Raw genomic sequence first — 24,084 nt, 5'->3', positions numbered from 1 at the left:
TTACTTCCTCTTGCGCTCGATGGCGTCCATCTTCTCTTCCAATACCTCGACGTACTTGGTCACGCGCTGGACGGCGGCCTGAAGTGCCTGTAGTAACGAGGTCTGGTTAGCTTTTCAAGTATTTGTGCAGGGTCTGTGGCGGTGATGAAAGGCATCGCGAGGATAGTCAAAGTGTGGGAGATGTGAGGGTGATCGCGCCGCGTCATAGCGAAACCGCACCGGGGAGCGTTCCGGTGCAGCGCACAAGACGTAAACAACACCACGCCTAGAACTACCCAAGGACGTAAAAGAGACCAGGGTGATGGACGCGGGAAGCTTCGAGGGGCAGCTAGGCAGGCAGATAATGAGATGGAATTACGCACGTAGATGTCCTCTGTCAGGAGCTCGTTAGAGGTCTTGTATTCTTGGAGGATGTAGGAGTAGACACCGGCGCCGGCGAGGGAGCTGCCGAGGAAGAAGCCAAACAGACTGCTCGAGGTTTGATTGGTTAGCAAAGATCTCATCATCTCTCTCCATATAGTCATGAAGTGGTGGCCGGCATCCCAAAACCCTCACGAGACCTAATTGGCCTTGTGGACGAGATGCAGGACAGCTGCGCCCGGGGCAGGGAAGCTCAAGACATACCCTCCACGGAAAGCACCGACGGGTTTCCGGGCCGGCAGAGGCGCGGCGACGGCGTCGCGCAGGGGCGAGGAGGTCTGGAAGTTGCGGGCGGCGCGGAGAGGGAGGCCGGAGGCGCGGGGGAGGGCGCGGGAGACGATGCGGGAGGCCATTGTGATTTTCGGGTGATGTCGTGCGTTGGAGCTCGGTTATAGAGAGGGAGAATGCTCTGTCGGCGGGAGGATTGGAAGGCGACCCGGTCGGAATTGGACGCGGAGTGTGAGAGTGAGGAGTAGGGGGGAGTTCGGTCGGCTTGCGTGTTGGTGATGTTGTGTTTTGTGGTAGTGGTAGTGGTGGGAGTTATGGGGTTTGGAGATGGCGTAGACCAGGTTCGATGAGGTCGGTCGGGTCGGTGCTCTGGGGGCGAGGTACGGTTAACTTGGGCGGGAACCTGGAAGCTCTGTCCCAGCCGTGTTACGTCGTTTCCCTCTCTGCGGCGGCGCTGCGGCGCTGCACGGCTGTAGTGAGGTACCTCAGTCAGGTACCGCCTCCGCCTGCGCCGGACCAGCGAGAGCAAAGAGGGCGGGATTAGCCGGGACGCCATTGGGAGTATCCTATTGGCCAGAATAGGGCGGTCGACCAGCCGGCTTTTGCTGGGGATTGTCTGGGACTCTGGGGAGTGGCTTCATGATCCACTGAAGGGGGTTCGGGAATGCGGCTCATGGGCGCATTCGGCACTTGTCGGCTTTTGGGAGCATGGAAACTTGTCATGGCATTGGGATCCCCCTTGGAAGTTGTTTGAATTCTTTATTTGATATTAGTTATGAACCTAGATGTCAATTGCTTGAATGTAGTCGAGCCGAGGTCTCAATCCACAACCCGGGGAAGCTCTCTGCTCAGTGCTTGTCTGTAACCAACACACGCTCATTGGCCGATAATCAGCCACTCAACGTCGTCTCCTCTGATTCGCTACCAAAAAAGAAAAAGATCAAGCTCAGAGACTCCAGAGCCCAGAGAGCTCCATGTTAAACCACCACACTTCCGTCCTCCACCTTCTCCAAAAAACCCTGCCGCAACATCTCCAACCTCGAAATGAACAATTTTGGCGTCTACGAGCTCGCCAGCAGCAAAGTCACAAACGCCCCGGGATGGGCTTACGTTCCCGACACGGGCCTTAACCCGGCCGCCGCCGCCCTCCAGCCCGCGAACCGCAAGCGCGCCGCTCGAAGCAAGGCGAACCCAACCGCCTCAGACCTCACCGTCCGCCAGGAAGCCAAGATTCGCAAGGAACTCGAGCAGCTGGACCGCGACGGCGGACGTGATGCCTCAATACCCATCCCGGCCAAGGCCTCGAGAGGTACGCTTGTCCCCATTATCCCATGCCCCCCAATACGTTGTAGGGGGCGGACGTAGTGAAGCGTAATGCGACCACGAAACTAACGACGATTTGATGGAATCAAAGGACAGAACAAGAGCACGCCAGCGATTCGCAAAATCCTCCAGTCCCAAAAGACCTTCCACAACCACTGCGACGACCATCTCGCCCTCCTCTCGCACGCCGGAAACACGCCGGCGCCGCACCCGAACCAGCACACAGCCAAACCGGCCAACAAACCGCCCCATCCAAACCAGCACACCAAGCGCAACGCCGCCAAGCGCTCCAAGACATCGACGCCAAAGACGCCAGCGGAACCGGAAGACGTCCAGATGACGCCCGCACCGTCAGCAGAAGCGCCAGAGGATTCCGCGACGGCGATAGGCCCGGTGCTGACGCCCTACGATAAACCGGGCCCGGCGCCGCATCCCGGCGACGACGATCCGCTGCTCGTGTCGCGGGTACCTGCGATGCCGACGGACGAGGAGCTCAAGTGGTTGCTCTCGCGGCCGATGCTCAGTTTCTGGGACGCGAGGGCCGAGTGGGGCGACGACGATGCGCGGTATCCTGAGCGTAGTTTCTGCGAGGTATGTGGGTATTGGGGTCGGGTGAAGTGTATGAAGTGCGGAACGAGGGTTTGTGCTTTGGATTGTCTTGAGACGCATCGAGAGGAGTGTTTTACGAGGTACGGCATTTGAGAGGTCGAGGGCTTATTGGCTATGTTTTGGCAAAAGTTTGCTGGAGCACGTGTCATTGTTGTCGACGCTTTGCGATGATCTGTGGTAATGGGATAAACATGGATGGTAACTGGTTAGGCGTTATGATACCCCCCTTTTTGTCAAGCTTGTTTTATAAGGATGGAAAAAAGTGATTTGAATTGGATGGCTTTGATCGTCAACGGGTCTGGATTCAAGACAAAGATCCCCTATGAGGAATTTGTACAGATGCGAATGTTTCTTACAAGCGCGGTGTATATATATACGGTTGAAGATGTTGCCCCTCAAAGACGGCAGACAAACTCCGATCCCAGAACCCTTTTCATCAAAATCATGAAGCCACGGCACAGAAGATGCCTGTAGCAAGAAAGAAAGAAAAAAACGAGGCGTATCAACTGATATGAATCAACCGATATCAACAGCCTCTGTGAGAAGAAAGTGAAAAGAGAAAAGAGAGAGAACACATCAGGCATGACCAAACATCCCCTCATCCACCGCCCAGAACAACGCAAAGTTGAAAAACACATTTCAGCTTCTTACAAGTCGTCCATGCCAAACGAGTTCTTGAGCGTAAACTCCACATCGCCGACCGTCGCGCCGCCGGCGCAGACGGCGCGGAGGCTGCCGGTGGGGCACTTGTCGCGGGCGGCGCGGACGCACTGCTCCCACTTGGTCTTGGAGATGGTGATCTGCGCGCCCTCGACGGTGGTCTTGAGGCTGAAGCGGGCGGAGCCGGCTTGGGCCGACGGTGGTGGAGGGGTTTCCGTGGCAGGCGTCGACGGAGCCCGAGATACCGCCGCAGATGGCGAGTTCTGCTGCGTTTTGGTCGTGGAAGACGATGTGACTTGATATTGGTGTTAGTTGAGGTTTCTTTTGTACCTTTGAATTTGATGGGTGAAAGGTGTTTGGTGTGATTTTTGGTGGGAGGGAGAGAGAGAGGCTAGGATGTGCTGGAAAGGGTATTGTGTAAGTCAGATTGGAGGAAATCGTACGCGTTGCGGTCGACGCAGGTGGCTTCCACCATGGCGGCCGGGTTCACGGGCTCCTGCATGCGCATGCTGAGGACCTCAAAGTGCTGCTGGGGCACGGTGAAGCGGGGCCAGTTGTGTCTTCCGGCCGGGGCGGCGAGGGCCGCGGTGGCTGTGAGGAGGAGGACAAAGGTCTGGATGAGCGTGGAGAACATGGTTGCGGTTGTTGAGTTGAATGAGAGAGGTTTTGGTGTAAGTGAAACTTTGAGGTCTTGATAGCTTTCCAGTCGTGGATATGGGATGGATGGAAGAAGGATTTTGTTTCGGAGAGTTCGTTGTTTGAGGGATGAACAAATCGATGCTTTGTAGGTTGAGAGTGACCTTTTGTGTAATGTTGGCTGGTCGATCGTGAGATATCTCGGGTGAGTTTGGTTTGTAAGTTTTGGTTGTTGGTCGTCGAGACGGAGGTTTGGTTTAGAATGGTGCGAAGAGGGCTTCTTGGAAGAAAGAATGGAACAGATCACAGATCATCAAAAGGTTGGAGAAAAAAGAAGGAAAGTGACTGTCAACGGACTGTCTGGATTGTTTCTTTCGAAAAGAATGTGGAAAGAGAAACAAGTTTCGAACAATTCAAGTTGAAGGAGAAGGAGAAGTAGAAAAAGAGTAGAGAGGACGAGCAAGCCACTAAGTAGGTTTCGCAAGCCGCCATATTCTCAATGGAACCAAAAATCCTTTCTCCCGCGCGCAGCTCTCACTTTGGGCTGTGAGCTATTACTAGGTTGCATCCGTAAGGTATTACTCTGTAAACTTCCTCACTTTCTCTTGTACACCACCCCCCTTGGACCCTGGGACCCCAGTCTTTGCAAATCCAAGAGCCGGCTTCCCCATGTCGCAATAAAGAGCGAGGGTCCAGGGAAGGGGTGGCGCGAAACTTGGCTGACTGTATCCGCCAAGAATGGCCTTCAACTTGGTAACCGCCTCTGGAAGTACGCTGTATGGAGCTCTGAGCCCCATTTCAATATGGATCCCTGATTCTCCTTCCCATTCTCGAAAGGCAAGGCAGGAAGAGAGGGACGCGGGCTGCGGGACGCGGAGCGGAACAGACGTTTGTCACGCTTGTGCGTTGCGTACGTTGCTTGCGTTGCGTGGATTGCGTTGCGTGCTTTCGTCTCTCCATAGCCACAGGTTCTCCTCTTTCCTGGTGCCGGCCCGGTAAGGTGAGGTGGGTGAAACTGGGACGGCTTTTTTTTTTCCAGTACCCAAAGAGAATTGCGCCGGGATCGCTTCTGTGCCTTTGCAGATATGGTTCGCCTTGCCGCCTGCTTGAATACTTGCTCACTGGAGAGTCGAGACTCGGGACTCGGGACTCGTTCAAGCGGACAGCGTATGTGGGAGTTCCTCGACCTCGGTGGGTGTAGCACAGCTTCAAGTCCGCCACGTTCTGGTGCCTGGAGGCGGACGGGGGCCAGACGCTGTCGTCTGAAGAGGGGTTGTTCCCTACTAACCTTAGTATCATTAGAGTAGGTGTCACTAAAAGCAGAGCCTGTGTTTAGAGTCTGCCAAGAGCAGAATGGCTGTGTGAACGGATGAAACCAATGCCTCTTTTTTTTCCCCCGTCCTGGCCAGGCATTTCTTAGTCAGTCGGCCTGTACTATGGCGCTCTCTTACTCCCACAAGAGTGGTGTGGCCAGATGTCCAGGACATGGGGCGTCGTTCCCGCCCTCGGATCGCCGGTTCGCTGTTGAGAACGCCGCTGGGCGCATGAGATTCGATGCTGGGCGAGTTTGCAAGGGTAACACCACATACCATCAACTCCAAAGTGCGGGAGAAAGGGAGAGAGGGGAGCGTTCCATCGGATAAAGCCAAGCATCGTCATTCCATCATGCCCTGCTAGCCAACTATGGGACGGTGATGGACGCAGCCGAAGAGATGATCGGACACTGGTCTGCAGCGTGAACGCAGAAGCACAGAAGGTAAGGTAGTAGTCAAAGACCCCCTGAAGAGCAGAAAAACACCCAGAAGGATGGGAACTCTTAAAGGAACAAGTTTCGGTGATCACTTGGCCGTCCAATCGACACGGCGGCGGTCATCCGGAGTCGCAAGGTGAAACGGGGCCAGCGTCGACGCTCAAAGTGAGCCGCCAGCCACGTCCCCCCTTCCCTCCAAAGCGGCAGGCGACCTTGAAGCTTATTCGTGCGGTAGCGGTTGTCGGTAGGTACTCTCTCGCAACTGCTGCAACTTTGCGAGTAACGGTAGTCCCTTTCGGCCCAGGCGATAGGTGCCCATTTTAAGCCTTCTGAAACTCAACCGGTGGGGTCCCCTATCCCGGTATTCCCGCGCCTCTCCACGGCTGGCGCGACTTTGGGGGATCCATGGCTGTGAATACCACCTACCACAGTCGTGCAGTTGCCCCGGACTCGCCTCCCCTTTCTGGAGTGCATCTTTGGTGGTGGACGGTGGACGATAGGCTGAGGATATCTTTCCCGTCTGCAGAAAGAGAGCTTCAAAAGCGCTTGTTGTTTACACTTCTGCAGGATGGAGAAGGTAACGGACGCGGGGGTGTTCGATGATGATGCGTTTAGAGGTTGGGTGTTGCTTGCTTCTCTTTTCGTCTCAACTATCTTGATAAGCTGCTGCCGGTCAATAGGATGCGCAGCGATATAGAAGATCCCCGAGAATAGCCACAGAGTGCAATTCATTTCTAACCCCCCGCTGCTGCTACTGCTGGTACTAAGGTAGACAGTGGTCTTGGGTCTTTTGTTCTTCTTCATGCTATTACTTACCGATCAGTCATCTGTTGTTTATCAGATACTCTGGCGAATTTGCCCAGACTTTAGATCCCTTAACCATATTTTGTTGTCCTTCCTTCTTCGGACTCCTCGAAATCTCCAGTCTAGGTTCTTTTCCCAGATGCCGAGTAAGCGAGGCTATGTCGTCGCTTGGCTCTGGCGATCCCCGAGCTGATGATGACATTTCGATGATGTATTCTGCTCGACGGGCCTAAATTCGCGGATAGATATCTGACGTGCCCGCCGTGCGATCCCACGACCTGTCTTGAATCGCTAACATCCACTGAACGAATGCGATAGGTGTAATCCGTGTCCATACGTAGAGTCTTCATAGACGAAGCCGTGGTTCATGATCAACAACCCACTTCAAAAGGTCCCCCCTGGCCCCATCGATCGGCTGTCCTCCTTGCCTGGCCTGCTCTTTCTCCATGTTTCGTCCTTATTGTCCCCCCCTGGAGCCGACCTTTGTGGCCGAGGGGGGATCCCATGTTGAACCTGCCCGTGACAAGCGTGGGACTGTGGTGGCTTGACTCTTTGGACGAACCCACCAGCAAAACTTTACTTGACAACTTGACATACCGTCTTAAATGAATAAGAGCCGTTTTCGTAAATTGCGTACGAGCTGTGTGTACAATCCTTTGCGCAGGGGAAATGCGCAAGGGAAAAAGTTTCCTAGAATAACTATCCGATTTTGGAAAACAAATCAATCGCAAAAAGCTGTGCACCGCCAGGAACGAGCCCTACCGCCTACCGTCTGCGGCCCGTCATTTAGTCAGTCGACGAGGGTGCGAATAGTGAGTCGATATTAACATGCGCTCATCGCCTCATTCAAAGTCATGACTTGTTTGCTTCCTTTTTCCCTGCCCAAGAGATCCGTTTATACTTTTTCTTGTCTAATTGTTTGCGAGTATACGGTGTACCACGGCTGATTAGCAATAGACGCAATTTGTCATTATCTCGAGCTCATCTCTTTTGGCTGCAAAAGTCCTGTATCACTCCTAACCTTATCATGTGGTGAACCCAAACTCAGCCTTGCTTTTTTCGCTTGCTCTGCCCACAGACACCGCACACTCCAAAGTCGCCGGGGTTGAGATACTCGCTCCCCTGGCACGCGGCGCCCTCGCAGCGCCAGGCGTTCGGTACGCTTGCCGGGTCCAGCACGTGGGAGCAGACGGCGCACATTATCGACAAGGCAGAGTTGGCGAACGAGCAGACTCCACAGATGGACTCGGTCTCACTCTCCCGTCCCTCTTCGGCCGTTGTCGCTGCGGCCGCAGCTTTATTAGACTTTGGCGCTGGTATCGTCGCTGACTCCGACGCCGTCGCCGTCCCCCTCTGTCTCTCGGCCGATGGCGACGCCGTGGATGCTGCGCTGGGCGGTGAGATCGGATGACGGTTTGCTATTGACCGGGGGTCGTCTCGCGCTTCCCTCTTGATTGTGGGGTTTGCAGTCGCGATATCTAAAATTGGCGCCTCCTGATCGTCATCCGGCTCCTCCTTGACCTTGACTCGAGGATGGACTTCTCGCTTTGGGTCTCGGATCGTCGGTACTTCCTTCTGTGATGACTCTGCTACTCCATTCTGTGGTGGCACAGTTGCAGCTTCAGCTTCGTCCACCAGCTCGCGCTTGAACTTGAGATGCGTCTGTCGCCATTGCTTCACCGATGCCTGCAACTCCTGTAGCTCGTTCTGGGCGTCTTGGTCATCGGGATTCTCGTCTTCGCAGACCTTGATCATGCCCCTGCCTTTGCCGTCCTTGATCACCTTGCCATCAATGTCCACAGCGTCTTCGTTTTTGATGTCCGCCGGATCGTCCTCGTACTCGCTTTCACCGCTGTCCTCATCCTTAACCTCGTTCTTGATGTCTTCTTCGGGCTCCTTCTTCGGCTGGTCGAATCGTGCGAGCGCCGCCGCGGCTCGCAGTTCACGTCCACGAGCACTCCCAGCCACGCGAGGTTTCGCTTGCGTGCGCTTGCCGCCTTCCAGCCTGACTTTTGTCTCCTCGTCAGCGCCCAGAGCCGTGCCGTTGGCGCCAAATTTTTTGAGGATTCGGCGCTCCTTTTGTTCCTTGTAGGAAAGCTTTGGCTTGATCTTCCTCTTGCGTCCACGGGAGCGATATGTGCCCCCACACAGGTGCTCCGGCAGCGGTTCAGAGGGGAGCGCGACGTTGTTCTGGAACTGTCCAGTTCCCAGCAGGGCACCACGACCCCAGATGCCTTCACCAGAGTACCCTCGCTGCCAGAGCCCTCGCATTTGTTCGGCATAATTGTTCCTGACGACCCAGAACGCCCTGGAATGATTCATTTGCTTGCAGTGAGCCAGCCTATGCCCGGTCAGCAATGAATCATCAGGGACACTTCAGCAGACGTACTCGTGCATCATCACCATTTGGACATACTCAAATGGTAGCCATCGTCCTGATTGCGACTTGAGCACTAGCTGAATGATTTCACCGGCATTGAAATTTCTGCCCACGAACTCTCTGTTGAACTCGTACTGCTCTAGAGACATCACCGAAAGATGGTGCTCTTTCATGATCGGTACTAAATCTAGTCAGCCAGTTCCAGATCTATAGTAAGAAGAGCCACTTACAACATTGTGCAGCAATTCTCTCGAGGAAGTCCTGGGCGATCTTTTCATCGCGGCCTTTGAGAGGCTTGATAAAGATGATTCGGTCATTTGGATGCGAACGTTTCGCATTCAGCCGCTGGATGCCGATCGGCATAGTGACACCACCAGGGATTCGGAACTGAAATCTCAAAGGTGCAAGGCGTGGAATCGTTTGCTTCCTTGCCCAATCTCTCCGTAGAATTTCGAGTCTTTACTGGGTATCAATAGTACCTGGAGTGGAATATTCGATGGAGGGAAGTGATCCGTCTAAGACTGGACCCGGACGTGACGAGGGGCAAAAGACGGCAGAGCGGGAGTGACGCGCAGTCACGTGCCCACTTTCTCAACGTTTCGGTGACAACTTCCTCGCCGCCTTCCAGGCTCCAAAGAGACGGCTGCCTAGCTGATTTACACAAGATCAAGTAAGGGTGAAGTTTAGGCCAGAAGCTTTGGTATATCCGGTATTTCTATTTTCCAAGACTATTTGCATCTTTCTGCTGAAGTGATCATCGTCTTCTGGCGCCACCAGCAGCAGCAGCATCGCCTCTCTCCGCAAGAGATACAACCTCACTAATACCAGCAGCCTCCTGCTCCTCCTCCAACGCCGTGATCTCCTCTCTGCAATCCCACCATTTCTCCTCACTGAGCTCAAAGGCCTTAGCTTTGATCTCTTTGATGGCGAGCGTCTCCGGCTGAATGTTCTTCCAGCGAAGGTTGGTCATGAGAATCTCCTGCCACTCGTTCGTGGTGCGCACGAAGAAGTCACGTCTTGTCTCGAAGGGCTGTGATATGTTAGTTAGCATTATTACAAACATGGAAATACGCGCTGGCAGTGCTTACTCTTGGGTGCGGGAGACCGTCATCGACGGTTTCGGTCGCCTCGGTATCGTCGTCCTCTGTCGCGCTCGTGGGAGCAGTCGAGGAGGTTGCGTTGGTTGTTTCGGAGCCGGTAACAGAGACCTCGTCGCCCTGCTTCTTCTTGCGCTTGCTCGGCGTGTAGAACTGCTTCTTGTCCTCCTCTTCCATCTCGATGTCGCCTTCTTCATCCTCCTCATCTTCGTCGTCTTCGTCGTCATCCTCATCGTCATCATCGTCCTCGTCCTCGGACTCCTGAAATGCCATTAGTGAAGAGATCCCGTTTCCGGCAGTTGTATGACTTACGATCCAGTCATCGACAGGCCTGTTGAAGATTTCTTTACAGCCGTCCATTTTGCCAAGATCCACAGCGTATAAGTCGTCAAATGTGAACTCGCGGTCCTTGGCCTCAAAAGTACCGCCATAGATGTAAAGTACATCATCCTGCACAGCCAACTGGGCATTGAACCGTTGGTGCGGCAGCTCCATTGTGATCGGCATTTCCCTTATAAGGGTTGCGTCCTCATCGGGCTCCTCCTCCTTCTTCTCAATCTCCATGTCGTCAGCGTCCTCCAAGGACTTGCCAGTTTCGAGAGCGGCCAGCTGACGCAAGAGTTCCTCCTCCCGATCCTGAGCACGAGCACGACGGCCTCCACGCTGCTCAGCCGGGTTGGCCTTCTTTTGCTGACGGGCTTTGCGAAGGGCAAGCGGGAAGAAGCGGTTCCTCTCAATGTTCCACGCGAAAAGCTCTCGGAAGAACTCGCTGTCCATGCCTTCTTCGCTATCCTCAACATCGTGCACGCCTCCAAACAGGATTCCACGACCCTTGTGCCACGCCATGGTGGCGCCTGCGCGCTTGGGACTGGGAGCATTGGCAGGCTTCTTGCGCCGTTCCCAGCGAACGACTGGAGGCGCCAACGGGGGTGATCCGTCAGGCGGCAGAGACATCCTGAGGAAGAAACAGTCGTCGTGAACCATTGGCTTCAAGATATTCTTCTGTCCTTGGCTTGAACCCCTGGCCTGCTTGTTGGCCGCTACTGTAGCCTTCACTCTTGAATAACCTCCATAGAGAACAGCGCCTTGCTCGTGGGGAAGAAGCGTGAAAGAAGACCGGGCATCAGGCTTCAGCTGCGCAGGAGGCAGAGTCGGACTGTGCCAGGAGAAATTTTGTGTATCAAAGATCCATACATCGGCAAGATACTTGGTTTGGTTTGAGGTATCCTGGAATCCGCCAAACAAGATGATATATTGCTTCCAGTATGTCATGCGGTGACCGCTCCTGGCGGGGGGCGTCTTGCCCTTGCACTCAATCTTTGTCCATTCTCTCGTGGCAGGCTCCAGCCGCCAGAAGTCCGAGTAGTGATGGAACGTCCCTTGCTTTGGCGACGAGAACTCTCCGCCAAACAAGTAGACATGGTTGGGGTTCGAGGCCCTCGTCCAGGCGTGCCCGGAGCGCGGCAAGGGTGCGTTCGGGGACGTCACGCACCTCCACTCATCCCGGTTGATGTAGTAGATGTGCAAGTCGTTGAAGAAGTGAGCCAGCGAGCCATTGAAGTACTCGCCACCAAAGAGCAGCAAGTTGTTGCTGTCACAGGGCGAGGCCATAATGGTGGAAGCAGACCGGGCCTTGGGAGGTCCCTCGCACACGGTCTCCGTGACTTTGAGGAACTGCTCCTGCTGCTTCTTGTACTCCTCGAGCACTTGCTCGAGGTCAACATCCTCAGCATCGCTTCCCTCGAGCTTTGCAGTCTTGGTCTTTGCCTTCTTCTCGCCCTTGTTGGCCTGCTTCTGCTTCTTTGCAGCCTACTCCATATCAAAGTTAGGCACGGTTTTTCTGCTTGCTCTTGGGCGCCCATGAAGACGAGGCAGTGGAACACGTACTAGCTTAGCTGCCTTCTCGTCGCTTTTCCCCTTCTTAGCCTTGGCCATTTTGAAAGACTTGAGTAGAGGGCTGTGATATGTGCGGACAGATCAGTTCAAATATTGACGTTTGTGACGTCGGCGGGGTGAATGGTGCGATGATGATGGTGGGGTTCACCGTCTTGGGGAAAATTTGAATCCAGACATGGAGGGGCAATCTGCATTGGCCGATACAGTCCTCATCTCTCCGCATCTACTGTGCCTTTGGCCATTTTGAGAGCAAAAAACAGTGCGGATTGATATATCGTCTCTGGATATCCAACCTGCAAGTATTCGAAGCCACAGATCCGGGTTCGACGCCGTGAGGTCAATTGATCATTCACAATGTTTCTCTTACGAAAAAAGACCGATCTATGCATGTTGGATCTTGATGCGGCATGCACGTTGCCAGCTCAGTGGTAGGTTTAAATGTCGCGTGGTTTCCCTGCCGTTCACCCGATCCCTCGACAATTGACTTGGCATGGGCCGGAAGCTGACTGGTCGCTGCCTCTCTGCCCTTCAAGATGGCATGGACAATTAGTAATTTTCACATGTTTGAGCTGGTCCAGCCCCACGGAGGCTTTTCGCCAGTGTTGAGGATGGCAAAGGAGCTCTGGCCAAGGTCCCAGGGAGGCGTCCGTGGACATGCGAGGTGCCTCGTCGCGTTTGCTTTCTTCCGTACTTCCTTATCCCATAGCTTTGCTTGAGCTAGGCAAGTCTCAGACCAACAGCTCAACGACGCTATGTTCGAGACAGTCGCGTCGATCGTTTTCGAGCATCTAGTGCAAGCCCATGAAGCCTTGTTGTATTCTCTGTGAAAGGCGAATAGTTTCTGTCACGGCCTTCGATTCCCATGAACTAAATAAAGACCGCGCCAGTAAATCGAGATCCTATTTTTTGTAAGAAGAATAAGGTCATTGAAAGCTTGATAATCACATGCAAATTAGGGATTGGGTGGTGGTGAGAAGAAGGGATTGAGTCTGACTGGGGTGCTTATCGACATATCGAAGATTGTGCATATCTTGCATATTATGTATATTTATGCACGACTTATGCACAAAAGACAGCTTCTGTGCTCAGGGGGGACTGTCGTAGACTGCAGCCGCTTGCCGGCATGCGTACGGGATCCAATCCGTAACGTCATCGTCATTGGCGGCAGCTCCGGGGGTGCTAGGTAGCTGCTGATGCTCCCACGCACCCACGCCCCTCTCTCTCATCCGCACCCAGCGTAATGCACCCAACCTGCCCTCGTTTCGCAACATCAGGCTAGCTGCCAGCGAGCAACCTTTCCGCCCTCCCTTTGTGCATTCCTTCGCCCGCTCCCTCATAGACTTCGGACCCTGTGCGCCAAAAAGTTTCCGATCATCTCTGGTCAAACCACCGCCCTTACTGAATCAAGCCGTGGGTCTTCGATTAGCAAAGGAGGTCTCCTCCGAGCTCTCAGCCTACGCCCACGCCGCACGCCTGTCCGAGGTCCGGCCCTGCCGCCATCCGACGCCGACGCAACCATGTCTAACTTTGGGGACGGGACCAAGGTGGCTGTCATTTCAGGTAAGAGACAACCTGCTTTATAAACACCTTTGGTCTCCGCATCTTCTCTTTGTACACGTTCCTACCGAGAGCTGGATCTGGATTGTCGATACCGACATACGAGCCGCCTTCATTCAAGATCCGCCATCATGCCTCGCAAGAAGGGTTCCGCAGCTCGTTCCAAGTCGCCAGCCAAAAGGCAACCTGCCAAGAAATTCAGCAACCCTCAGCTCGCGTCGCAGGCAGCCGAGTCTGGGAACAGCAAGATTAACGTTGTAGCAGAAGCTCCAGAGCTTGGGCCACCGGCGTCCTCAATCAACGACAAGCAGACTCCTGATGATACCGAGAGACCTGCCGCTGAGAGAAAGGAGTCCAACCACGAATACAGCGCCACTGTAAGTCAATATGAATTCAACTAGCTACTTCCCCATCTCGCTGACAATGCTTCCTTCCACAGGGCCTAGATGATTCTCCGAAAAGTCCAAGCAGAGGCCATCGACGATCCCCATCTTCGGCGAGAAGCAACGGCAGTAAGGCCGAGGAGAACGACAGCAATGGCAATGCTGTTGACCCCGAAAAGAGCTTTGGCAGCGAGGGTACCGCCGATGAGACTCTCGTCGATGGATTTGATGTTGACAGATCGGAGTCAACAAGCGTCAAGGGAATGAGCGACGACAACTACCCGCGCCTCACTCTCGCAGCACAAGGCCGAAGGAACAGCCACCGCTTCGGATTGAAGGCTGCAGGCATCCGCTTCGCACCTCTTCAGGTCCCCTTTCAGCGCCGGCTCCAGACCGGAGCCGTTCTATTTCATGGCTTATCCATTCTTACATTCGTCTCCATCTTCTTTTTCCTCGCCGCGATCCCTTTCACCTGGCCTCTCTTGGTTCCTTACCTCATTCACCTGTCACTCTCTGGCGTTGCCTCCAATGGCAATTTGAAGCTACGGTCGGAGTGGCTACGATCGCTTCCTATTTGGAAATTCTTCGCCGATTACTATCCTGCTGAGCTTCACAAGACTCACGATCTTCCACCAACAAGGAAGTACATTTTCGGCTACCACCCTCATGGAATCATCTCACACGGCGCTTTCGCAGCATTCGCAACCAATGCCCTCGGATTCGCCCAGAAGTTCCCTGGGATCACCAACTCATTGTTGACACTCGACAACAACTTCCGAATCCCCTTTTACCGCGACTACATCCTGTTCATGGGCGTTCGATCTGTGTCTAAGGAGTCGATCTGGAACACGCTGAGCAAGGGCGGCGCCAATGGTGAGGGAATGGGACGTGCAGTCACCATCGTTGTGGGTGGTGCCAGGGAGTCGCTTGAGGCTCAGCCTGGGACTCTCAGATTGATACTGAAGGGACGCAAGGGCTTCATTAAAATGGCGCTGCGGACTGGAGCTGACCTCGTGCCCGTTCTGGGTTTTGGCGAGAATGACCTCTACGACCAACTCAGCCCGAAGACCCATCCTTGGGTGCACAACTTCCAGATGTTTGTGCTTCGCGTCTTCAAGTTTACTCTCCCGGCTCTCCATGGCCGGGGGATCCTCAACTACGATGTTGGCATGATGCCGTACCGCAGACCGCTCAACATCGTGGTGGGCAAGCCTATCAAGGTCACCACGTCGCCCACAGCACAACCTACCCAAGAAGATATTGACCGGCTACACGACCTGTACATGGCCGAACTTCAGAAGATTTGGGATACTTACAAAGACCAATTCGTGCCTGAGCGCAAGGCCGAGCTCCAGTTCATTGCTTGAAGTAGCACAGTACTGCTGCAAGCGGCCGCACATCCTTTTTCTTATAACTTTTCTTTGAGTTTGATACTCCGTTCTTTGTCTTTTTCACAACAAAATACGGTAGCGTGGTTGAATTTGGCGCCTGGAGGGTATTCGGGTTGGAAAAGGGGAAGCAAAGTACACTACACATCGGAATGGCTAAGTATAGTTTTAGCAAATACCACGGTTTTCAATTAAAAGTCTGATGAAAATCAAATAACTGGGTTTTTATTTTTATTTTTTTATTTTTTTTTATACCGGAACGATGTGGACATGATGTTTGTTCATCACCTCGGTCCAGCCGCGAGATTTTATTGAAGGAAGTCAAGTGCAGCCGTAAAGTCGAGCACAGACTCTACCCGTACAGCTGTATTACCTAGTACCTACTTAATTGCAAATCAAAGTCACCTGACATCGCGCATGTATGACGCGGACCTCGACGCGTCCTACCTTAATCACTGGCCTGCCGACGACGAGTATTTGCTTTTTTGGAAGACCCAATTTCAACTCCTCCATTCGCCCCTTCCTCCTTTCAATCTTGCGAAAATTGGTCTTTCTTCACACATCTCATTGCGAAGATTGATCACCTCGGCACAAATTGAGTAGAGAAGGAAAAATGCCTCCCCGCACTTCTGCACGCAGAAAGGCGCAAGCAGTCGTCGAAACCAAGGTCGAAGAGACGACCACCACAAAGACGAACGGCACCAAGGGCACTACTGTTGCTGCAACGAAGACGAAAACCACAGCTGCTGCTAAGAAGCTAACAACAAAGCGCAAGGTCTCCTCAGACGACGAAAACGAGGCCTGCGGAAGCTGCGCCGAGGAAGAGGAAGAGAAGCCAACAAAGAAGAGGAAAACTACAGTAGCGAAGGGCAAGGCGAAGAAGGAAGACGATATGCCGTTGGCAGATAGGACAGCAGTGTCTTCTCTGAAGAGAGCGATGTATATTGGCGCCCACGTCAGCGGTGCTGGCGGTCAGTATTTGCGACGCCTCCTTATCCTCCAACCTTGGCGCTGACAGTTGTATCAAAGGTGTGCAAAACTCGATTCAGAATGCCGTCAATATCGGTGCCAACGCTTTTGCCCTATTCCTCAAGTCACAAAGGAAGTGGGAGAGTCCTCCTTTGGCAGCCGATGCCAAAGACCAATTCGTGTCCCTCGCGAAGGAAAATAACTACGATGCCGGTGCACACGTCCTTCCCCACGGCTCATACCTCGTCAACCTCGCCCAAGCAGACGCCGATAAGGCGAAGCAGGCATATAAGAGCTTCATAGATGACCTTCAACGGTGCGAGCAGCTGGGCATCAAGCTGTACAACTTCCACCCGGGCAACACGGGAGGAGAGGCTCGCGAAGAGGCGTGCGGGCGCATCGCGGCACAGCTCAACACTGCGCACAAGGCGACGAAGAAGGTGATAACGGTGTTGGAGAACATGGCAGGGACTGGCAACGTTATCGGCACAAAGTTTGAGGACTTAAAGCAAATCATTGACAAGGTCGAGGATAAGGAACGAGTTGGCGTGTGTATTGACACTTGCCATGCTTTTGCGGCAGGATACGACTTGCGGACACCGGAAAAGTTTCATGAGACGATGAAGGAGTTTGACGAGGTCGTTGGTAACAAGTACCTCAAGGCATTCCACCGTAAGTGCTCATTCCCCTCGTTCAAACCTTTCGGCACTCTAGAAGGCCATGACTGACACCACAAAGTCAATGACAGCAAGGCACCCTTCGCCTCCCACCGCGACCTCCACGCCAACATCGGCACAGGCTTCCTCGGCCTCCGCGCCTTCCACACCCTTGTCAACCACGAGCCCTTCCAGAACCTCCCTATGGTCCTCGAGACGCCAATCGACCACAAGGACGCAAACGGTAAGACCGTTGAGGACAAGAAGGTCTGGGCGGACGAGATCAAGCTCCTGGAGAGCATGATTGGCATGGACGCCGAGAGCGACGAGTTTAAGGCGCTCGAAGTGGAGCTACAGAAGAAGGGCGCAGGCGAGAGGGACAAGATACAGGACCAGGTCGACCGCAAGGCCGAAAAGGATGCCAAGAAAGGGACCAAGGGCGCTAAGGGGGCCGTAAAGAAGGGCGCGGCGGCTGGAAAGGGTAGGAAGAAGAAGGTTGAGACTGATGATGAGAGCGAGTAAGAGAACTGGACTGGATTCGATGTCCGGACTGTGTATTGATGTGTACCTTATTCCCTTATGAGCGACTGGATGCTTGGCGTGTAAAATCCAATTCTAAGTCTGGACCAATAGCTACCTTCAGAAACAATCCGGTCACCGGGATGGATTCGAAGTCCCTGGGAGTTATGTGCAGTGATCCTAAGTCCTCTGGGAAGTTCTACAATCGGGTGGGCTCATCGACCTGGGTTTTGTGATGTAACCTTTCCTACCTTCGGTACCTATCCCCCACCTGATGAATCAGGCACCAAACACTCACCCTATCCATGGAAACATCAGGCTCAAGGAGGCTTTTCATACGATCACGACAAGAAGCCCATATAGGTCCCCCCAACTCCATCCCAGTCACCAGCCAGCAGGCGCCCGTCTAGGTCGACGGGTCAGGTCAAACAGGCTGGGTGGTGGAGTGGTTAAAGGGTCGTCAATCAATTCTATGCCAACCAGCCTACTCGACGACAGGCTAAGCGCATACGAGAGTACCCGAGTTCGAATCCCAGCATCCGCATCCAGAAAATTTCCCAGCATGAGCACCAAGAGATGTAACCCCCAGTTCAGCACCGGGGGGGGGGGGGTGTGAACTCTTTTTTGGTTCATGTGTATACACGGATTAGATAGACGCTATTGTGATAGAGTTCTGTTATGACCCAAGTCTAAAAGAAAAACGCAGAAAAAAAGACCGCACCAGTGGTATAGGTAGTTCGACGTAAACAATCTCCCTCCTGCATAGAGCCCGGAACGCCCATCAGCCGCCCCCTCTTCGTCTAATTGTACGCAAGATAGACATGTCAATACTCTTCCTCACCTCCTGCCCTTGGCGAACGCCTCGACCTTGCCAACGAGACTTTTCAACCCGACACCTCTCTCGCAGTTGCCCTCCAACCAAGCCTCCATCTTCTCCCCTGACGCCGCGCATGCTCTTGAGTACCGGCATGCGAGCGCCCTCCTCCGCGGCGACAAACGAGCCTGGGTTTAGCAACAAATCGAAACATTCTGACCAGATCTCCGTCTGCCAGTACCGCTTGAGACTCTCGCGGACGCGGTATTTGCGCCCGCCTGCCCCGATCCCGCCCTGGTCACAGCGAACCGTGTCAATGTACTTTCCAAACAGCAGGCAGTGAACAATGCCCGCGAGGCCGTGGTAGTCAATCTGCCACGTCCATGGCCGACCCTCGCGCATCTCGGCGCAGTCTTGCGCGCTTGTCTTCCAGTCCGCAATGAAGCCCACGTCGGGCGCAAAGTTACGCATGTCAATGCCGCGGCCGAAATCGATGAGAGTCACGCCACGCGCACCCCAGCCACCTGCGCCGGTAGCGCTGTATTGCGTTGACAGGGGCTGGTCGTTGCCGCCGTGGTCGAGGCGGAGGAGGCAGTTGTCAACTTTGAGGTCGCCGTGGAGGACGCCGCGGGTATGTAGGGCCTCGACGGTGCGGAACAGTTCAATGGTGAAGAACATGGCCAGCTGCTCATCCATGACGGCAGAGGGCTCGGCGCGAAAGAAGTTGACAACGTCGAGGACGCTGCCGTGGGGGTGATAGGGGAGGAAGAGGAAGCCCTCGTCCTGGTAGAGGTGGAACTCGTGGGCGTAAGAGATGGAGGCGGCCGCGCGGTGCTGAGTGCCCAGGCGCGTATGGGCGAGACGCATCATATGGAACTCCCAGGGCGTTGGAGGAAGTTCCATCTTGAGTGCTTCCAGAGCACTGCGATGGTTGACGGCAAATGCGCCCTTGCCCATGGCCACGACACCGTTCTCATCCTCGTCTTCTTGATCTGCGTCTGGGTTCTCGACGAGATAGACTGGAGCAAAAGCGCCGGCACCGAGCTCTTTCCTGATGGTGTACTCTGTAGCAATATCGGGAAACTCGATAGTAACCATGGCACAAGCATTGCTCACTCTGTCTCCGCCTTTGGCTGCCTTTGTCATGGCCTTGGCGAATTTGCGGATCTCGTTGCCCTTCTCGTACTTCTCGTGGCTATGGTCGTAGAATCCAGGGTATGAGTCGAGCGGTGGATGTATATTGGCGAGGATCTCATTCCTCACAGCTTCATCTACTGGGTTGCATTGCAACTCCTTGATGATCGGTCCCTTGGGAGGTGCTGGCTTTGACGGAGCAGACTTTGCCTTGCCGAGAAGGGGCTGGGCAATTTTGATAGGTCGAACCTCGCTCAGGACTTCCCTCAATGGGCTGCTACCCGGCTCTTCCATGTCAGAGTCCTCCTCATGGATAGTTGACTCGTATTCCTCACGAGACGGAGTCTCATACCTTGCCTTCCGTTCTGTAAACGCAAGAGAAGATTCGGTTCTCTCCGTAATCGGGGTCATGAAGGGGAGACGGTTATTGGCCATCTCGACCGGGTCCCTAAACGGTCGTGTCCTGGGCTCATAATCCTCTGGGGGTATCGGCACGAAGATCGTTTTCGTTCTTGGCGGGTAATCCTCATCACCTTCCTCTTCTTCTCCGGCCTCGTGTTCGTCATCTGATTCTCTGCCATCCTGGGAGGCAGTCTGCTCATCAGGTAGAGGACCGGTACGCTCAGCGTAATTTGGATCCATCAAATCGGAAGCTTGGGTATCGTCTACACCGGCTTGGGTCGCGTCCTCGTCGAGAACAGGGACGTGCTTGCGTGTGGAGAAGTCAGACCATTCACTGATACTCTTCACATCCGAGCCATCTTCGTCAGCTTCTTCGGCGTTGTTGTCGTTTTCAATCAGGCGAGTAGTCATGGTGTTCTCAACCTCGGTGTAGTCGCCATCTGTCTCGTAGTCATCGTCCTCGTCACTATCTTCCTCTTCATCTTCCTCCTCCTCTTCCTCATCATCCAAAGGATTAGACTGAATGGGTTGGTTAAAAATCTCGTAGATCTCATCCGTAGCAGCCCGTGTATGGAGCGTCATCGTTGGCTCAGCCGTGTTCCTCTTCTTCAACTTCGGCCTAGACGGTGAGTCTAGATTTGCTTTGACTATACAATTGTCAGCCTGAACAGGATGTAACTTGTTGGAATGGAAGCCGCTTACTGATTTGAGTCTCATTAACCTCCATCGTCTTCTTTTTCTTGCTCTTGCCCCCCTTCTTCTTTACTATGGCTCCGTTCTCATCCATTACGACGGTTTCTGTGTGAACAACCAGCTTCTCCTGTACTAGGTGGCTGAGATCGTCAACCATGGAAGGCTCAACGCTCATCATCTCGGAAGGAACTTCCTCAGTTAGTGACACTTCATCCCAGGAGACATCCAGCCAGCCTCGGTTCATGGCCCAAACTTCCTCAAAACCGAGCTCCGAGCCAGGTTCTTCGGGAGTGGGATAGAGGGCCTCGAGGCTAACAAAGATGCGCTCCTTCTTCCCGCTTACGGGGTTCACTACTGTTTGATTCTTCGATGGCACGAGTGTAATATGGGACTTGGACATTTGCGCTCGTGATGATCGTGATTGGGCTTTGGGTTGCATTTTTGATTGCAACTGAGACTGAAATACATGAAATGCCATAAAGCCAAACATTAGTCCTATAATCATCAACATCCAGGCATTGGGAAGTTCAAGTAAATTGGTGCTTACCGTATCCTTAAAGATAGCCATCTTCGGAGCAGTGCTCTTCTTCCCGCCAGCCTTCAATGTCTCTCCCGCCCACGGCTTGGGTTCCATCACATTCTCCTTCTTCCGGTCGCCCAAGGAGCCGATTGAATCCCATCCCTTCGAGCTTGGTCCACGCGACGACAATGCTGGGGGTGCGGAGTCGGCATCTGAGAAGATGGACATCTTAGCTTTGCCAGGTTTCGCCGCCGTTGTGCTCACGCCCTGGCTGGGTCGAGGGGCCTGGGGGTCTGCAGCGACAGCGGCCGCAGCGCGGGCGGCAGCAAAAGGGTCAATCTTTGCAGCCAAAGCAGGCCGCACGGTGGGAAGTGCTGGTGAAGAGGGCTCGTTGTCGGCCTCGGGCTGGTGGGCGAGTCTCTCCTCGAACTCCTTGAACTTGCGAATCAGACGCTGTACCGGTCTTGCCTCGCGCTCGATTCCGAGCTTGTACACCTCCTCTGCTTGGCTCCATCTCCCAGCGCCCTCGAGCCAGGCGGCGTACTCTTCGTAGAAAAGGGCAAGTGATTCTCCGATGCTATGTCGCGACAGGAAGAGGAAGGTTTCGCGCGGTGAGTCGGCGAAGAATTGGATGTACAGAATCCAGATCTTGAGGTATCTGGGATCGTTCTTGTACTGCGAGGAGCCGATGAAGGTCTTGGTTGCGCGCTCGAGGAGTGTGTGAAGCTGAGATTGCGGTGTTGCTTGCGCTGAGGGGTATGCGTCTAGGGTCCATCGCACATAACGGTCGAAAATATCTAGAGGATCGTCTGACTCGGAGATGTTCTGGAGTTCCTCCTCGTACTCGACTCGAATGCAGTCATTGACATTTTTAGTGTCTGAGGGTATCGGGGTGTTCAGCTTCTGCAGAGGTGAGGGCGAGAACAGCTGGGCCAGCTTTTTGGCGGAGCGACCACTGGGCAGCGCCTGGATATTTTCTTTCTGTGCTTCGATAACGTCGAAGTTGATGAGATCGTCGGAGGCTGCCATGGTTAGTATCGTCGCGGCAAGTTGCCGTCGCGTCTCCGGGTGATGTGGTGCTGGAGTACTGCGTCTAGGTTGTCGATGTCTAAGTTGGAAATGGGGCGGCGTTAGAAAAGGATGCCCAGTGTTGTGGTGTTGATTATTGATAACGATAACAGATCGGCCATGTGGGTCGCGCGGCAAGTTGCTGGGACAACGGACTTCTTCACCCTACTTATGTAATCATTATCCTTCACCGAGCTCGGTGTGCTCTCATCGTCATTTCGTCAAACGGTACTTACCAAGTTAGGAAGTAGCAGCACGCCTCCATTTATTCCTTTATGTGACCTCCATGTAATAATACCACGTCATCCCCTTCAACACAAAGGAAAAAAAATCAGCATGTAACAAAGCTTGAACCGTTTGGCGGATTCCAGAATGACAAAAGGTTTTAGCGTCCAAAAAACCTCGGTCCTCCGTTTGGCCTCTTCTAGCGCTCGGTCCGTCTGATCTTAGTGGCCGAACCTGCCCATGTGCCCCTATCCTGTCCAACCTCTTTCACTATTGAAGTTAAAAGTCAGAATGACGCCACCCCAGTCACTCCTTTCTTGCCGACTGAATATCACAGGTTTGAGCTCGCTCATCGCGATACGACAAAGTTCTGAATGCTTCTCACATGTTGAACGGCGAATTCACCTCGCAACTAGCTCCAAAAGAGCTGTAAACGTGTTGTAGAAGAGCTTTGTCATGGAATACTCAACAACGGCGGCTTCGGCATCAAGTCTGATGCCGAAGAAACGCTTGCTGGACCTTCCCAACGAGCTTATCTGTTGCGTCGTCGACTCTGTCGCACTTTTGAGGAAAGACAGATACGATGATGCTAGGGATACCCAGACCTTGTCGAATCTTTCACAAACTTGTCAACTATTTCACCTTCTCTGCAATTCTCAACTCTTTTCTAATATCAACCTGGATGAGTCCAAAGATGCCGCTGGTCTTCTCATCCGGTCCCTTATCGAAACACCTGAACTTGGGGTTCATGTGCAACGTCTGACATTACGCGTAATATGGGAGTCAGCCGAGCAATGCGAGAAGGGATTACGGAAACGGCTTACACAGACCCAGAGCAATACGACATATCATCCGGGAACTTTGCCGAATTTGCGGCACTTGGAACTGGAAGACCCTGCAGTGTACTTCATGAACATTCCCGAAGTTCCTCGCATATTCACTAGCTTGCTTGCGCTGCCGCCTCTCACGTCGATTCTTACGCGATACGACAACGATCGATGGGGAGGTCTCGCCCAAGTCGCCGCAGCTGGACCCTTCGCCTTGGAGCAAATACGCTTCCACGAAACTGCCATCCGAGGACCTGACCTATGCCGACTACTCCAGCTGTGCCCCGATCTTCGAGTCCTCGAGATCGAGATTGACTATCACTTCTTCGCTCCTTGTTTCCAGCAAACTACACACCCAGGGATCACCACTCACCTATCCACGACGCTCTCAACACTCTGCCCCCGCTTACAGAGACTCACGCTGCTACATGGGGATCTCTCAGCTCTTCGGACTCCTGATGAACCATGTCTCACATGTCTTACGGATTTGGAAGATCTGACTGTGCTGGAGACGGAATTGCCAACTATCTTCCGAAGTCCCGAAGACATGGCAAACGCAGACATCACTGCGCGTCTGCCTGCCAAGCTCACGCAACTGACTCTCCATGACATTTGGTACTCGGATCCAAGGTACTGTTTGTACTCACTGGCCCCAGGCTCTCGTCCTTGGATTCACGAGAGGCTAGATGCCAGCACTGAACCTCTTACTGCGATGTTGCTTCGTCTGGCATCATCATGTTTGGCCGGTCAACTATCTGGCCTCCGAAAGGTAGCCGTTAAGACTCCGACATACGAACACGACAGAGGCAATACTTGTGACAAAATTTCAGAAGCATTTGCGAAGACTGGAGTTTTGTTTGAACTGATTTCCGCTCACTCAACATTTCCATGCCCATTAACGCGATAACATCAGAGAATGGTCGTCAAGAATTTGAATAGCATAGGTCTTGGGATATTTCCAGTACTCGCTTAGCTACAGTACAACTAGTATCAATTGAGTGAAATCCACAATTCGTTGAACCATTACTTCATCCTCAACATAGCTTTGGTGCTTTATTCCAGTGCCCTTTGGTTTACTACTGCAGCCTATCGAGGATCTACATGTACTGACCTATTTAAAAATTCA

At 53.5% G+C, this 24,084-nt stretch overlaps 7 protein-coding genes across 7 annotated transcripts; 3 read left to right on the top strand and 4 right to left on the bottom strand.

Moving 5' to 3' along the window:
• N0V96_002126 (uncharacterized protein) lies at positions 1 to 773 on the bottom strand (the record flags this gene model as incomplete). The annotated part of the gene is made up of 3 exons (XM_053187839.2): positions 1 to 87; positions 363 to 468; positions 625 to 773. 3 exons carry the CDS (start codon positions 771 to 773, stop codon positions 1 to 3), a joined length of 342 nt encoding a protein of 113 aa, XP_053055343.1.
• A 919-nt stretch (positions 774 to 1,692) lies between these two features.
• N0V96_002125 (uncharacterized protein) lies at positions 1,693 to 2,751 on the top strand (the record flags this gene model as incomplete). The annotated part of the gene is made up of 3 exons (XM_065756441.1): positions 1,693 to 1,957; positions 2,063 to 2,562; positions 2,677 to 2,751. The coding sequence occupies 3 exons, from the start codon at positions 1,693 to 1,695 to the stop codon at positions 2,749 to 2,751; spliced, it is 840 nt and encodes a 279-aa protein (XP_065614810.1).
• Positions 2,752 to 3,227: 476 nt separating this feature from the next.
• Positions 3,228 to 3,874, bottom strand: N0V96_002124 (uncharacterized protein; the record flags this gene model as incomplete). Its single annotated transcript, XM_065756440.1, has 2 exons — positions 3,228 to 3,506; positions 3,698 to 3,874. 2 exons carry the CDS (start codon positions 3,872 to 3,874, stop codon positions 3,228 to 3,230), a joined length of 456 nt encoding a protein of 151 aa, XP_065614809.1.
• Positions 3,875 to 7,474: 3,600 nt separating this feature from the next.
• Positions 7,475 to 11,842, bottom strand: KEL3 (Kelch repeat-containing protein 3; the record flags this gene model as incomplete). The annotated part of the gene is made up of 6 exons (XM_053187842.2): positions 7,475 to 8,771; positions 8,820 to 8,991; positions 9,041 to 9,197; positions 9,625 to 9,840; positions 9,899 to 11,716; positions 11,795 to 11,842. 6 exons carry the CDS (start codon positions 11,840 to 11,842, stop codon positions 7,475 to 7,477), a joined length of 3,708 nt encoding a protein of 1,235 aa, XP_053055346.2.
• Positions 11,843 to 13,491: 1,649 nt separating this feature from the next.
• On the top strand, positions 13,492 to 15,110 carry DGA1 (diacylglycerol O-acyltransferase 1; the record flags this gene model as incomplete). The annotated part of the gene is made up of 2 exons (XM_053187844.2): positions 13,492 to 13,737; positions 13,800 to 15,110. 2 exons carry the CDS (start codon positions 13,492 to 13,494, stop codon positions 15,108 to 15,110), a joined length of 1,557 nt encoding a protein of 518 aa, XP_053055348.2.
• A 634-nt stretch (positions 15,111 to 15,744) lies between these two features.
• On the top strand, positions 15,745 to 17,278 carry APN1 (DNA-(apurinic or apyrimidinic site) lyase; the record flags this gene model as incomplete). The annotated part of the gene is made up of 3 exons (XM_053187845.2): positions 15,745 to 16,102; positions 16,161 to 16,772; positions 16,839 to 17,278. The coding sequence occupies 3 exons, from the start codon at positions 15,745 to 15,747 to the stop codon at positions 17,276 to 17,278; spliced, it is 1,410 nt and encodes a 469-aa protein (XP_053055349.2).
• An 834-nt stretch (positions 17,279 to 18,112) lies between these two features.
• BUB1 (protein kinase) lies at positions 18,113 to 21,867 on the bottom strand (the record flags this gene model as incomplete). The annotated part of the gene is given in 4 exon segments (XM_065756439.1): positions 18,113 to 18,155; positions 18,172 to 20,272; positions 20,328 to 20,769; positions 20,866 to 21,867. The coding sequence occupies 4 exon segments, from the start codon at positions 21,865 to 21,867 to the stop codon at positions 18,113 to 18,115; spliced, it is 3,588 nt and encodes a 1,195-aa protein (XP_065614808.1).
• Positions 21,868 to 24,084: the final 2,217 nt, after the last annotated feature.

This window comes from Colletotrichum fioriniae (genome assembly GCF_027942845.1).
Source record: "Colletotrichum fioriniae strain IMI 355084 chromosome Unknown scaffold_2, whole genome shotgun sequence".
NCBI lineage: Eukaryota > Fungi > Ascomycota > Sordariomycetes > Glomerellales > Glomerellaceae > Colletotrichum > Colletotrichum fioriniae.
Note: the sequence above shows the minus strand (reverse complement) of the source record. Positions and strands in the feature narration are given on the sequence as shown.